At 41.3% G+C, this 14616-nt stretch overlaps 1 protein-coding gene across 1 annotated transcript in view; it reads right to left on the bottom strand.

The window, feature by feature from the left end:
• The window catches only part of LOC131411739 (immunoglobulin kappa light chain-like), a 244851-nt gene that overhangs the window by 206466 nt on the left and 23769 nt on the right, over window positions 1–14616 (bottom strand). The window contains exon 3 of the mRNA XM_058550720.1: window positions 3556–3742. Within this exon, the coding sequence (XP_058406703.1) occupies window positions 3556–3742 (187 nt within the window). The remainder of the gene's footprint in view (window positions 1–3555; window positions 3743–14616) is intronic.

Raw genomic sequence — 14616 nt, 5'->3', positions numbered from 1 at the left:
ATTGTACGCAGACACTCTACACTTACTCCCCCCGTCCACACTTTATATATTTGATGTTAGATTTTACTTTTTTCTATATTGTGTTTCCACTAACAAATTTCTGTGGTTATAGTTATTCCTGCTACTTTTGTTTTCTAGTTTATATATTAGTGTTAAAAGTGAATTATGGGGCCGGCCCCGTGGCTTGGCGGTTGGGTGCGCGCGCTCCACTGCTGGCAGCCCGGGTTTGGATCCCAGGCGCGCACTGACACACTGCTTCTCCGGCCATGCTGAGGCCATGTCCCATGTGCAGCAACTGGAAGGATGTGCAGCTGTGACATACAACTATCTACTGGGGCTTTGGGGGAAAAATAAATAAATAAAATTATTAAAAAAAAAACTGAATTATGTGCTACCATTACAGTATTATAGCATTCTGTGTTTGTCTTCATGTTTACCCTTAGCAGTGAGATTTATACCTTCTTATGCCTTCATGTTGTTGTTTAGTGTCTTTTTGTTTCAACTTAAAGAACTCAGTTGAGCACTTCTTGTTATACAGGTCTAGTAGTGGTGTATTCCCTTGCTTGTCTGGGAAAGTTTTTATCTTTCTTTCACTTTTAAAGGACAGTTTTGCCAGGAAAAGTATTGTTGGCTGGCAGTTTTTTTCTCTTGGTACTTTTAATATATCAGCCCAGTCTCACTTGGTCTGCAAGATTTCTGTTGAGAAACCCACTGATAGTCTTATAGGGGTTCCTTTGTGTATGACAAGTCACTTTTCTCTTGGTGCTTTCAAAAATCTCTCTGTCTTTGGATTTTGACGATTTAATTATAATGTATCTCAATGCAGACCTTTTTTGGATTCAATCTACTTGGCAACTTTTGAGCTTCATGAATCCAGGTATTCATTTCACTTAGATTTGGGAAATTTTCAGCCATTATTTCTTTAAATAAGCTTTCTCCCCTTTCTCTCTCTCTCTTACTTCTAGTACTCCCATAATACATGTACTGGTTCATTTGATGAGAGGCTTATAAGTTTTGTATGCTTTCCTCACTCTTTTTAATTCTTTTTTCTTTTCGTTCCTCCAACTGGCTAATTTCAAATAACATATTTTTGAGTTCACTGATTTTCTCTTCTGCATGATCAAGTCTGCTATTGATGCTCTCTATTGAATATTTCTGTTCAGTTTTGTATTCTTTAATCCAGCATTTCTGTTTTTTTATGGTTTTAATATTTTTATTAATCTTTTCGTTTTATTCACATATTGTTTTTCTGATTTTGTTTAGTTGTCTATCTGTGTTCTCTTGTAGCTCATTGAGCTACTTTAAGACTATTATATTGAATTATTTGCCAGAGAATTAATGAATCTTTATTTCTTTAGGGCTGTTACTGGAGCTTTATTAGTTTCCTTTGGTGGTGTCATGTTTGCCTGATTCTTCATGGCCCCTGTGGCCTTGTGTTGATGTCTGTGTATCTAAAGTAGCCATCATATTACTTCTGCCAGGCTTTACAGACTGAGTTTTGGTAGGTAGAGACCTTCTCTTCTTGGGTCCTTGGTCTCATGGGACTGTCTCTGAGGTTGTAGTTGAGTATGGATGAAGTCAGGTCATGCAGCAGCTGCTGGGTCCATGACTGGGTTATGGTTGTCGCTTGTTACTGGGGCCATGGGTGTAATTTCTACCAGGCTCCTGGGAAGATGAGAGTGCCTCTGATATTGTGGTCAAGCATGGCTTTGGCTGGATTCTGAGACTACTTCTAGGTCAGCAGTTGAGTCTTTAGATGGCAAGCCTGATACCAGGGACATGGATGGCTTTGTCTCCTTCTGGGTGCCTGGGAAGTCACCTATCAGGTCACTGGGTGTGTCCATGGGTAGGCAGGACTGCCTCCAGAGTCTTGGAAGAGGAGGGCTGGAGCTGGGTCACAGGGCTACTTCAGGGTCTGCAGTTGGGATTAAGGTTGATGGGCCTATTACAAAGGACATGGAAGTGGCTCCTCCCTGGTTCCTTAACATAAGGAGATGATGGTAGGACTATAGCTAAGTGGAGCTGGAGCCAAATCCACAGGGAGATGAGGCTTCACTAGTCTGCAGCTAGTACTATGTTCAATGAGCCTGCCACCAGGCATGTGCCTGCCTTCTCAAAGTGGCCCTTGTTTGTCTTGGGCTCCATTGGTGTTTCACAACTTCCCAGCTAGATCCCAAAGCTCCAACAAAGGTTGGATGGCTGCCAAATAATTGTTTCTGTGAGTGGATGTGGGTTGGGGACCTTCTATTCTGCCATCTTGCTCATGTCAGATTTGTTTCTGCAGTTCATACACTCATAGAGTTTGGGGGAAGGGACTATGAGACCCTAGAATGATATTACTCAGCAGTGACTTTATTTTTAGTAGATTCAAGACAAGTCCAGGCCATCATTTTTTGCCCTGTTCTGCAAATAACTCCGCTGAATAAGCCCACAGATGCTGTTTCTGTCACAGCTGTGGGAGATGGAGGATCACTGGCTGAGCCTCACTGAATGCCCTCCCTGGGGAGCTTTTGTGAAGGAATGAGTCATCATATACAGATATTTACATGCTTGACCACGGTAATAAGTTGCCACATCCTCACACTCTAGGTTGCTGGTGCTGGAAGTGAAGTCAATCTAGACTCATCACCACTGAACTGAATGAGAACTCAGAGAACTCAGTTGGAAGCTGGTCCATGAGTAGCACAGGAGCTCTCCAGGTTTGTGCTGGAACCAGGCTAGGTGGTCTCTCCCAGAAATGTGCAGGAGGCTCGGTTCAGCTCTGCAGCTGATGGTGACTCTCTCTCCTGGGTTAGAGCCTGCAATGATGGAGTATGAGTAAGAGGAATCTGCATTCACAGAGACTGGACCTATAATGTTATGCAGCTTGTTTATGAAGAAAAATGAAACAGAAAAGCTCATCTCTGCAATGTGAGAGCTGGAGAATTAAATAATGTTGTGGCATTTATTTCATGTTATATCTCAAAATCATGTTCCCAATGAAACATTGGAGGAATTACTCATTGTATTTCTGTGATTTGGCACATTTTCGTTCACCTAGAACACAGCAGCAGGAGACTGTGGACCTGGGCCTGTGACATCATCTTGTTGCTCTTCAATTGCCCAATGGTGGTGTGCCCCATACCTCATCAAGATTCAATTAAAAGTCTCTGTGCTGAAGGGCTGTGCCTGATGACTTGGGTGGACCAAAGACTGAATAGATGGAGAAGGAGCTGCTGTGATGTCCAGAGGACACTCAGCAGAAGAAGATGCCGGGAAGAGAGAGAGAACTAATCAATCCCTGATTCCTTCTCTGCCCTTTTTGGTCTAGCTGCACCTATGTCTTTGAAGTTTCTTTTACGCAAAATATTTAAGACCACAAAGGGGAAGAAAGGGACATGAGAGGGCTCCAGGCAGTGTGTGCCAGTGCCGTTAGCAGTACATGTCTATGTACTGACTATGCTCAGCTGTTTCTGTCAGAGGATCTCCTGAGCAAGGAGAAGATGGGGCAGCTGGGCATGTGGGCTTGCCCTGGTGGAGAATTTAGTGTTCAGGGCTCAACCACCATGAGAGTACTCTTCAGGGTTTGGAGACAGTAATAGACTACAAAGTCCTCAGGCTCCAGTCTTCCGATGGTGAGAGTGAAGTCTGTCCCAGACTCGCTGCCACTGAACTGGGTGAGCACCCCATTAATTAGGGTGGAGGTGAGATAAATGAGAGCCTTAGGGACCTGCCCAGGTCTGTGCTGGTACCAGGCTAAGTAGTTCTTCCATCTGAGTAGAGGAAGCTCTTACTGGACCTGCAGCTGATGGAGACTCTCCCTCCTGGGGATATGGGCAAGGACTCAGTAGCCTGGGTGAGTACAATTTGCCAGCTGGAACCTGCAATAGAGGCACATGCTGTGATTCTATTAAAGCCAGAATGGACCTCCCAGGGTGAGGCCAGACCCTAACCAGGTATGTCCTCTTCCAACACCACTCTTCACAGTGAGCATGAGAAGTGTCCTGAGGAAACGCTCCACTTGGGGACATTCAATCACCTGGAGCACAGAGGAACAGGAGCTTGAGGATCTGGGATGGTGGCACCATCTTGCCACCTCTTACCATCATGAGGCTGCTCAGACCCTGTCCCTAGAAAAGACCTGTTTATGAACCTCTGACCACAGGGTGAGGTCAGTGGTGAGGTTGATGAAAATCCCCATGGAGGATGAAGGCAGACCTGGTAGAGTTGAGTGTTGTGGTTGCACCTGGTGATGGTGTCTGCCCTTTTCTGTCCTGTTACTTAATTTAGGCTAATATATTATTTCCTTTTACTGTCATATTTTTACGATTTAGATTTACATTCCAAAAATATCCAATCACAAGAAAGAACCAGAATTGAGGTGTGAAGGGGCCTCCAGAATTTGCCCACTCCATCCCCATCTTTCTCTGTCACATCTTCACAAGAGCACAGGTCCCTCTTTCTGGAATCTTTCTCTCTCTCACAGATCAAAACATCTCATTCTCCTTCCCAGAGGGTAAGACATATACATTTAACACAGAGAAGAATACACATGGGAAGCAATGGTGTCCCCATAGCTCACCCTCCTCACCTCATTCTCCTTTCTCATTTTCCCTCTGTCCTTACCTGGGATCTAGAGCATTAATAACCCCAGAAGCTGAACAGGGAACCTCATTTTGAGAAGTTGAACTGAGGAGTCCTGGGACACCTGGGCTGCCCAGCCCTACCCCTGAAGACACGCCCTGGGGGGTGTCACAAACGTGCCTGTGTTTGTGGTTGTGCACTTCCCACCTCCTGCCATGTAAACAGATGTCTGGTACTGAGGGGGTGTGGCCCATGTGTCCATAATTTGCCTGAACAGCATCTGTCTTGTCTCTAAGGTGCATCACAGTATCTCATGTAAAAGAACAAAAGAAGTTCTCTGTCAGGTGTCAGACAGTGCTCAGCTGTCCATGTCACTGTGGAAGATGGGCCCTGCTGTCCTGGGTGTTGCTTCATCTTTTACCTGTGGATATTTCTTGGGGCACTAAACTATGACCCAGGAACAGTAGAATGGTTATCCCTTCTTTCTCAACTTACCCCAAGTGTGGGTTTACCCCTTTGATGGCTAAACTATTCATTAAACAAGCTAGATCATGAGAGGGAATCAGACAAAGGTTTTATCACATTCCCTCATGGTGGCAATTTCTCCCTAAGGGGCCATTTCTTCTGTTATTTGGATGAAATCTCAGGCAAATCCCATATCCTTTCTCATAACTCAAATAATAGTGTCATTTGGACATTCCTTGTCACAGTTGATTCTTCCTTGGCTGTTTGGCAAAGCTATCTGCAGGGGCATTTACTGTTTACTTTCTCCCCTCCCCCAGCTTGAGCCCAACATTGGCTATTGTCTGAGGTGGGAGAAGAGTGGTGGGCATCAGCTCTCTTTAGTTGTCTGGATCCCAATATCTCTCGCTTCTGCAGGTGTGAGGAAAGCTGTCACCCTTCCCCAGTGCTGGGAGTCACTGCCTCTTCTAAGGAATCCACCTCTCACCACTCCATCTTCACCTCACAGAGCAGCACATCAGCCCAGCCTCACCTTTCGTTTCTTCAGGCAGGAATCAGATGTACATTCCCCATGTGCACTCTCATATTTTTGGAGACACACATCACACTCTCCACAGCATCCTGGAGGGGGAAGATAGGACTCAATATAATAACAACTCCCTAAAAAATCTTCTCTTAATTTCTATCTATTGACCACCTTAGTGGTGATTCTCTATGATATGAAAGAGTCAAAGTCAAAAAGTGGTTTTCAGAAAATATGGAGAGAATTTACTACCCTGGAGCTTCCTCCGGAAATAGGGCTGAGATTGTTCCACTTCTGTCTTGTTTCAGTTGCAAGGAGGCGAAATGCACTCATTTGGAGGGCTTATAGAAGGACACATGTGTACAGCAGACATGATCTTGAGTCAGCCTCACTCTCAGAACTATAGAAAAGGAAAGTCTTGGGAACTAGAATTTGGTGTCTGATGGGAGGCAGCCCTAGAGGTGATGGGGTGTTATCTTTTCTGCACAGGAGAAGGTGAGTGATCTCTGCTCCTCTGGAACCCTGAGATGTCTCTGTCCTAGCTCCCTCCCTCTTTTAGCTCCACTCACCAACTGTTCAACATCTACCTCAAATATGTTCTATTTGCATCATGTCCTCAGCTTATAAATGGCATCTATCTCCTAATTTGTCTCTGCCTTTCAGCTCCTGCTTCTACTACAACCTGAGCAAGTTGTCTTCCTAGATTCGATGGTCAAATTGCTGTGAGAAAAATCTGATTATCACTTAATTTCCACCATTCCTGTTTGACGTATATTTATACTAACCCATGTCATATGTCACTGTTGAGTCTTTAGACTGGCTGGTCTTGGATCAGGTGACACTTTTTTCCAGTAAAATATTTCCAGTTGTTCAATGTGATTCTTAACTTAAGCCATTTTTATGTCTTGTTTTTGTGAAGATTCCACCTAAAACATCAAGAAAAATCAACCGTCTGGACATGTTATCTCAGTTTATCAGGTTCTTGGCTTTTTAAAAAAATTGAAACATAATTGACATATAATGTTGTGTAAGTTTAGGGTGTGCAACATGTTTATTTAATACATTTATGTATTACAATATGGTTATCAACATAGTGTTAGCTAAAGCCTCCATCACATTACATAATTATTATTTCTTTTTTTGTGGTGAGAGCAATTAAGATCTAGTCTCTTAGCAACTTCCAAGTTTATAATACAATATTGTTTACTATAATCACTATGTTGTACATTAGCTCTCCAGGATTTATTTATCTACTAGTTTCAAGTTATTATCCTTAAACAACATCTCCCCAGATCCACCCCCCCCCAGGATCTGGTAACTACCATTCTATTCTGTTTTTATGAGTTAAGCTTTTTTAGATTCCACATATAAGTAATATCATACAGTATTTGTCTTTTTCTGTCCTACATATTTCACTTGGCATGATGCTCTCAAAGTCCATCCATGTTGTTGTAAATGTCAGTATTTCCTTCTTTTTCATGGCTGAATAGTATCCCACTGTATATATACCACAACTTCTTTATACATTCATCTGTTGATGGACACAGGTTGTTTCTATATTTTGGTTTTGTAAATAATGCTGCAATTAACATGGGGGTGCATATATCTCTTTAAGCTATTGTTTTCATTTCCTTTTGATACATACCCAAAAATGAAATTGCTGGATCATACGGTAGTTCTATTTTTAATTTTTTGATGTGATTCCTGGGTCTTTCTGCTACTTTATCTAATAGGCCCAACTCCACCCAGTCAGTTGCTCTCCGGGATACACTCTATGTTATTACACTTATAGAATTTATCTTCATCTGTATTGTAGGCAGAATTGATCAGAAGTGGAATTTATTTTATTGGAGGATAGAAGAGTTAGTATAAGAGTTATGTATTAGAAATAAATTAGGTATATTAGTAAAATTTGGAAAATATGATAAAGTAAATGAAATTTGTGCCAGTCCAGATAAGGGAGTTGGAAGGAGACCATATGACTAATAAGTTGTTTATGTTGTTGTAGTCTCAAAAGTGAGGCCTCAAAATGCAGAGCTTGCTCATATAGAGTGGAGGGCTCAGGAGAGGCCCCAGATACCTGCTGACTTCCTGGTTGACATGGCAACTGGGCCTCTGCCTGGTGAAAATTTGCTATGTGGAGATAAATGACCAAGAACTGGACTTATTAGTTAGGAGGTAATAAATCACGTGTTGGTTAGCTAGCTCCTGTTTGGGGAAAGTTACTGGGAGCTACTTGGGGGGTAGTTTTACAGAAGAGGAAGAATCAGCTTATGAGAGAGAAAGCATTTGGGTGGTAGATAAAGGATTGACCCTGGATCTGTGTGCTTGGATTCACACAGGTTTTTCTTTTCTCCTATGTAATTGGTCATGGAGCCTGCAAATAATAAATTGTTAGATGCATCCATATTGACTCAGTTTCCTCAAAGAAACCCCAAAAGAAGTCAACAGAGTACTTCCTGGACTTCTGAATTCCTGACTCAATAAATATATTGAAGGCAGAAAGGAATGAGCGGGAGTGGCAGGGCTGGAGGTGCAGGGACATGTGACTCACATCACTGTCCCTGCAGCTCAAAGGTGAATCTGGGGCTCCTAGGGGGCTGGAATTATGTTCTTAGGTGTGCTCTGAGGAGAGTTTTTTTCCTATCTATTTATTTGGAATTAATTGGAAACTTCCAGAAAATAGCAAAAAGAATCAAGACCTTCTTAATCCCTTTACACAGCTCCCCCAAATGTTAGCATTTTGCCACATTTGCTTTCTCATTCTTTCTCCATATAAATACATGTTTTTTTCTGAACCTTGTGAGAGGCATGCAAACCCCAAATATGGTGGCATAGATTTCTTAGTAAAAATGTCATTGTTTTACATGACAATAATTCAATTATTAAATTAGAAAATTAACAGGTACAACATCACTAATCCATGAGATGGTAGGGTGAGAGTTGATGTTTCTTCATCTTTTTGTTCCTGCAAGATCTTAAATTTTCTTGCTCTACTTCTTTGTCCTTTCACCTCCCAGTCCCCAAATCATGCCTCTCCCTCTTTTTTATGCTCTATTTCCCTATAAATGTTGACATTCCATGGTGCCTCTTTGAGTCCTGGGCACTTGATTAAGTTCCTGCCTATATCCACTGCTTTGATACACCAGGACTCCAGTACTTTTTCATCAAAAGTGGCTTTTCTCTTTATAGAGTTGATTTAAGGTCAATATTCTATTCTCCTCTGTGTAGTTTTTCAGACATGCCTAGTTTTCTGCAAGTAGTCAGAGCTCTAGTGCTGGGATATGGTGTTATTTTTCTACTTACAGCTAGTTTAGTAGGGTTGTTTGTCTGTGTGTTGTAGTTATGTTGAAGAGGTAGATTTTGTGTGGTATTTTTTTTTCTGGTGCTATGCATGGTTTTTGAAGTATGTGTGGAGAGATTCAGATTTAGGCAGCTATCAGTACTTCTTAAATTACCTCTCAGTATAACCCCCAAAACATATCCCTCTCATTTTTAGGTGGGTTCCTCTCTCCCTGCAGCTCCATGGCCTCTAGTTATACCTCTGGCCTCTAGTTATACCTCTTGAGAGGTTGACCCTGAGCAGAGAACCAGGAGGAAGAGGGACCAGAAGAGAAGGAGATTGATGGATGTCAGGCAGGTATGTGTTCCCAGTCATCTTTCAACATTCTTGTCACTGCATAAAACGTCAATTACTGCTGAATAACCACCTGTCGTATTGTCCTCATGAGGCAGAGTCTGAGTTTTCAGGGTGAGCTGCAAGGGAAAGACTCAGGACTTCCCAGGTGGGTCAGGTCCATGTTCTCATGGGGTCTTTTTTTCTGGCACCTGCAGACGAAAGCAGGCCTCTAGTCTCTATTTCAGCCTTTCCAGAGGCCCAGGGTTAACAAGAGGAGAAGACCCAGTTCCTGCCTAGAGGACCAAGAAGTATTCTACTGACTTCTGGATGTGTTCCCTGAGCTTGTTCAGAGGACTTCAAAATGTAGGATAAGAGGACAGTTGCAATGAGAGTGTCATCTAACCTCTCCTCAGTGTCTTCAGGTGACATTAGGAAGGCTCCAAGTTGTAAGATGTTGACAGCAGACTATGGTGACCTAAATATTATCTCAAGTAACCTTGGTACTATTATGTGTTGAGGGTGGGTTTTTCCTATGAAGTAATTACTGAAGGGAGAAAAAGAATCTCACAATTAAGTTTTCTGTTATCAAGTTTGTCCAGGGCATTTCAAAGTGTTCAGCCTCTGACCATGGTCTCATTCATTTAGTCCCACCAGTCAAAGTCTTAAACATTAGTAAGCAGACAAGATACTGCTCTCTTCATGTTCACATTAAACTGGAGTGAGTCAGAGACACCAACAATTAAATATGTACAGATCAAGTTGATCTCAGTCAGTGATATATGCTATGAAGGAAATTAGACCAAGCAGTGTCTACTATAGATGGATGTGAACAAGGACAGGAGCTTCATGGGTCAGGTGGTCAGAGAGGACCTCTCTGAAGAGATGCCACTGGGCCATTGACTGAATGATGTGAAGGAAGTGGGGTGTGAGTGTACCTAGCAGAGGGAGGGTGCAGGACAGAGGCCCAGAGGCAAGACTGAGCTTGGCAGGTTTAGGCAGTGTGGATGCAGAAGAGTCAATGTGGATACAGAAGAGTCAGGGAGGAGAATGTGGTTCATAATCTCCCCTTTGCTTTCCCCTAGAAGTCTCGTTATGGAACTCCTGGGTAAATCATGAACGGCAGACAGGACTTGACGTTCCTCAGATCTTCACTAGAAGATTTTCCTACCAGGAGACAATTAATATCCAAGATGAGCCTCCTGGGAGTAGGGGATGCCAGGTAACTAAGTATTAAATTAAATAATAAGATCATAATTGCATAGCTGAAACTCAATAAATGTTTGTCAAAGGAATGAATAGCAGCTGTTATTAATATTAAAGCTCGTAACCCTCCTGGAAGAAAAGGTGCTGCTTCCTCTTACCAGAATCGAAGGAACTTTGGAGAGGTTTGGTTTTACCTCTTTTCCTCTGAAATTTTCCCCGGAGAAGGCAGTCCTACTGCCCAATGCTCATTTATCCCATGAGGGCTGCTCCAAGGCTTTCGTTGGTTGTTCCTTCCTTTCACAGGATCCCATCATCCAGAGCTTCTTGGAAGCTAGCACTGTGTTCCCAGTGTCTGACAAAAATATCTGCAGCACTAGAGTGATGAAGGACCAAGGGGCGGGCAGGTGAGAGAATAAGATTTCTGTTTGGGCAGGAAAAGTCCCAGAGAGACCTGCTCCCAATGCCAGAAAGAAGAAAGGACACTCTGCCTGTGCCCTGCTCTGCCCACTGGGTGATGCTTCTCTGGCCTTCCCGTGAGCTCACTTCCACATATCAAAAGGCTGTGAGACCCTCAGAAAGTCCTGCCCTGAGCAGTTTTTATACCCATGGCCTTTGGGTAGGAGAAAGTCCAATGGCCCATTCAGAATACTCTCCCTCTATTCAAACATCATCATCCATTATTCTCCAGCCCACTAACTCACCAGCCCTCTTTCTCTGCTCAGTACTTTCTCTCTGAAGCAATGCAGTACTTTGGCCACATTGGCCAGCCTGCACACCTCTGCAAGAAAGGATGCACTGCTTCCTGGCACACAATTTACAGATCAGTGTTTTTTAGGAAAATTTTCTCAAATACTGTTCTAGCTCAAGGGAGAGCAATGGTCCATGGGCCAAATCTGGCCTGCTGCTGTTTGTTTTTTTTTAAACAGTTTTATTGAGATATAATCACATACCATATGATTCACTCACTTAAAATGTACATTTTAATGGTTTTTTAGGTATATTCACAAATTTGTGCAACTATCACTACAGTCAATTTTAGAAATTTTCATCACCTCAAAAAGAAATCCTATACCTTTTAGCTTGATGTGTCCTATCCTCCATCACTCCCCAGCCCTAGGCATCACAAATCTCCTTTATGTCTCTATAGATTTGGCTATTCTGAATTCTTCATATGATGGAATCATATAATCCACATTATTTTGTGACTACTTCTTTTCTTTAGCATAATATTTTCAAAGTTTTTCTATGTTGTAGCATGTATCAGTACTTCATTTCTTTTTCTGGCTGAATGCTATTCCATTGTATGGATATGCCACATTTGTTTATCCATTCATCATTTGAGAAACATTTGGGTTTTTCTCCCATTGGTCTATTATGAATAATGCTGCTATGATCATTCATGTACAAGTCATGTATAGATGTTTTCATTTCTCTTGTATATATACCCAGGAGAGGAATTACTGAGTTATATGGTAACTGTATGTTTAACTTTTTGAGGAACTATCCAACTGTTTTCCAAAGTGATTACACCCTTTTACTTTCCCATCAGCAATGTATGATGTTCCAATTTCTCCACATCCGCCCCAACTCTTATTGTTTGCTCTTTTGAGTATAGTCATTCTAATGAATATGAAATGGTTTTAATTTGTATTTCTCTAACGACTAATGGTGCTGAGCATTTTTTCATGTGGTTATTAGCATTTACATATTTTCTTTGCAGAAAGGTCTATTCAAATTCTTTGTCCATTTTGAATTGTGTTATTTGTCATTTTATTATCAACTTGTAATAGTTCTTTATATATTCTAAATACTAGAAACTTATCAGATATAAAATTTGCACATATTTCTCCCATTCTGTGGGTTGTCTTTTCACTTTCTTGATAGTGTCCTTTGATGCACAAAAACTTCTAATTTTGATGAAGTCCAATTTTTCTATTTTTTCATTAGGTGTAAAATCTAAGAAACCATTTCCAAACTGGAGATCAAGAGAATTTACCCCAATGTTCCTTCTAAGAGTTTTAGCACTTATATTTAGGTCTTTTTCTACTTTGAGTTAATTTTGTATTTCATGTGAAATGTGCTTTAAAATTTATTCTTTTGTATGCAGATATTTAGTAATACCAGCACCGTTTGTTGAAAAGGCTATTCTTTCCCCCAATGAATTTTCCTGGAATGTAAATAAAGTTTTATTGGAACACAGCAATACTCATTAATTTATGTATCGTTGGTGGCTGCTTTTGTATTACAATGGTAGAATTGAGTAGGTGTAACAAGGACCATATGGCCCACAATGTCTAAAGTATTTATTATCTGGTCCTTTACAGAAAGTTCGCCAACCTCTGCTATAGAGGGACATTTCATTAATCACGTTATGGAGGAGCTTCCCTCTAAAGTTTTTAACCTCATATAATTTCTTATTTTTGTTTATTTTGCACTTAAACATGAACAAGAGATCTATTGAGGTCCAATATTTTCTGATAAACTGGCTGGTGACTTCCCCATTATTCCCAATCACTGTAATCTGTGGATAGATAGAATCCCTTCTCTGATTATAAGGCTGGTTTGTGTGGGCAAATTAATTCATTCCTATTCCTTATTTTCAGAGCCTAATGCAATGAATCTCTTTTATTTTGGAATTGTGATTTGATTTCAACTTTTTGATCAGCTTTATGAAGGCATAATTTACATGCTACAAAATTCACCCATTTTGAGTGCTCTAGTCAATAGATTTTAGTAACTATATACAGTTTGACATCTACCATCACCACCCAGTTTTGGAACATTTCAATCATCAAAAAACCTTATTTGTGCCTATTTGTAGTCAAGCACTACTCCCATAACAGGCCCTAGGCAACCACTGATATGCTTTCTCACTATATAATTTCACCTTCTCTAGAATTTTCATATGAATGGAATCATAAATATGTGGTCTTTTGTGTCTGACCTCTTTCACTTGCCATATTTTTGAGGATCATTCCAATTTTATTGCTGAGTAATATTCCTTCAGTTCTTTCTCACCTCACTCCAACCTCTGTCCTTCTATTGCCTGTTCCAAGAAAAGATATGCAGAGAGATGCAATCTTCTTAAAACATGTTTTCCCTAGACAATTTTATGGGAAAATAATTTCTAGACCTAAGAATTAAGTTTTTAAATTTTTAAGGCAATTAATTGATACTTAGAATATATGAAATTGAAATTAATAGAAATATGCATGTACTTTGGATTGGATATATTAGCTTATTGCAAGTAGATGTTAGTGGGGACCTGAAAAAAAATGTGCTGATAGTTGAATTTCTAAAGTCACTTTTCTAAAGAGAAGTGAAAATGATGTGGAACTGAGATCGAGAGCATCTTGTAAGAGAGAATGAGAGAAAAGAGAAATCATGCAGATGCTTATAGAAAAGAAAGCATTTTGTCTCCAGGTCATAGTCTTGAGGGCTGACAGCATCTTTAAGGGATGTTTGTAAAGGTCCTAAAATTACTCTCCCCTTGGCTGAGAGCACACAGTGGACAAGGCGCTAAGCTGCTCTTGTTCCATCTGCCCTGGATACCAGGCAAGAGGGAAGCACAAAGAAAAACTGGAAGAACACCCAACAAAGATTATTTGCTTGACCAAACTTTATTCAGGCTCCTGAACTTTCTCCTAGGCCCATCTCTGCACTTCCTTGTAAAATCTAGTTTTAAAAAGAACCCTGCAAAGTCATTTAGCAAGAGTCCTCCATATATGATCACCCTCAGTATCTAATTAGGTCCCTTCATCCTCCACCACCCTTCAGGTGATGTCTGATAACTCTGGCCTGTCTTTAAAAGATCTTGTTAGGCCAGTTTAGCCTGAGCCCCCCACCCCCCCGACACACACACTTAGTCCTGAGGCAGGGGAGACAGATGATGCTCAAATTCATTATCAGCAGAGCATGAAAAGCCTCTCCCTGGACTCTGGCTGCAAACAATAAGTTTCCTTTTCCACTGTGGGGAGGGTATGGACTGATCAAGGTCTGTGGCTCTTATACGCTCCCTACTCTGTTGCCGCTTCTGTACCATCTCTTACAGCAGAATGTTCCCCTGTGACAGTGAATTATCAGCGTTTACTGCAACAACCCCATTATCTTCACAGCAGCCCACTCTCAAGAACTGAATACTCAGATGTGTCCATAAAACTGTGCTTCATTGAATTTCCCTTCTCTCTTCTTGTAAGAGCTTCTAGAAAAGAAAAGAATAAATGGGAAACATCGTCCCACTGGATCT

This window comes from Diceros bicornis, chromosome 12 (genome assembly GCF_020826845.1).
Source record: "Diceros bicornis minor isolate mBicDic1 chromosome 12, mDicBic1.mat.cur, whole genome shotgun sequence".
In the NCBI taxonomy this organism is placed as follows: Eukaryota; Metazoa; Chordata; class Mammalia; order Perissodactyla; family Rhinocerotidae; genus Diceros; species Diceros bicornis.
The sequence above is the reverse complement of the archived record's forward strand: the minus strand, read 5'-3'. Positions and strand labels throughout refer to the sequence as shown.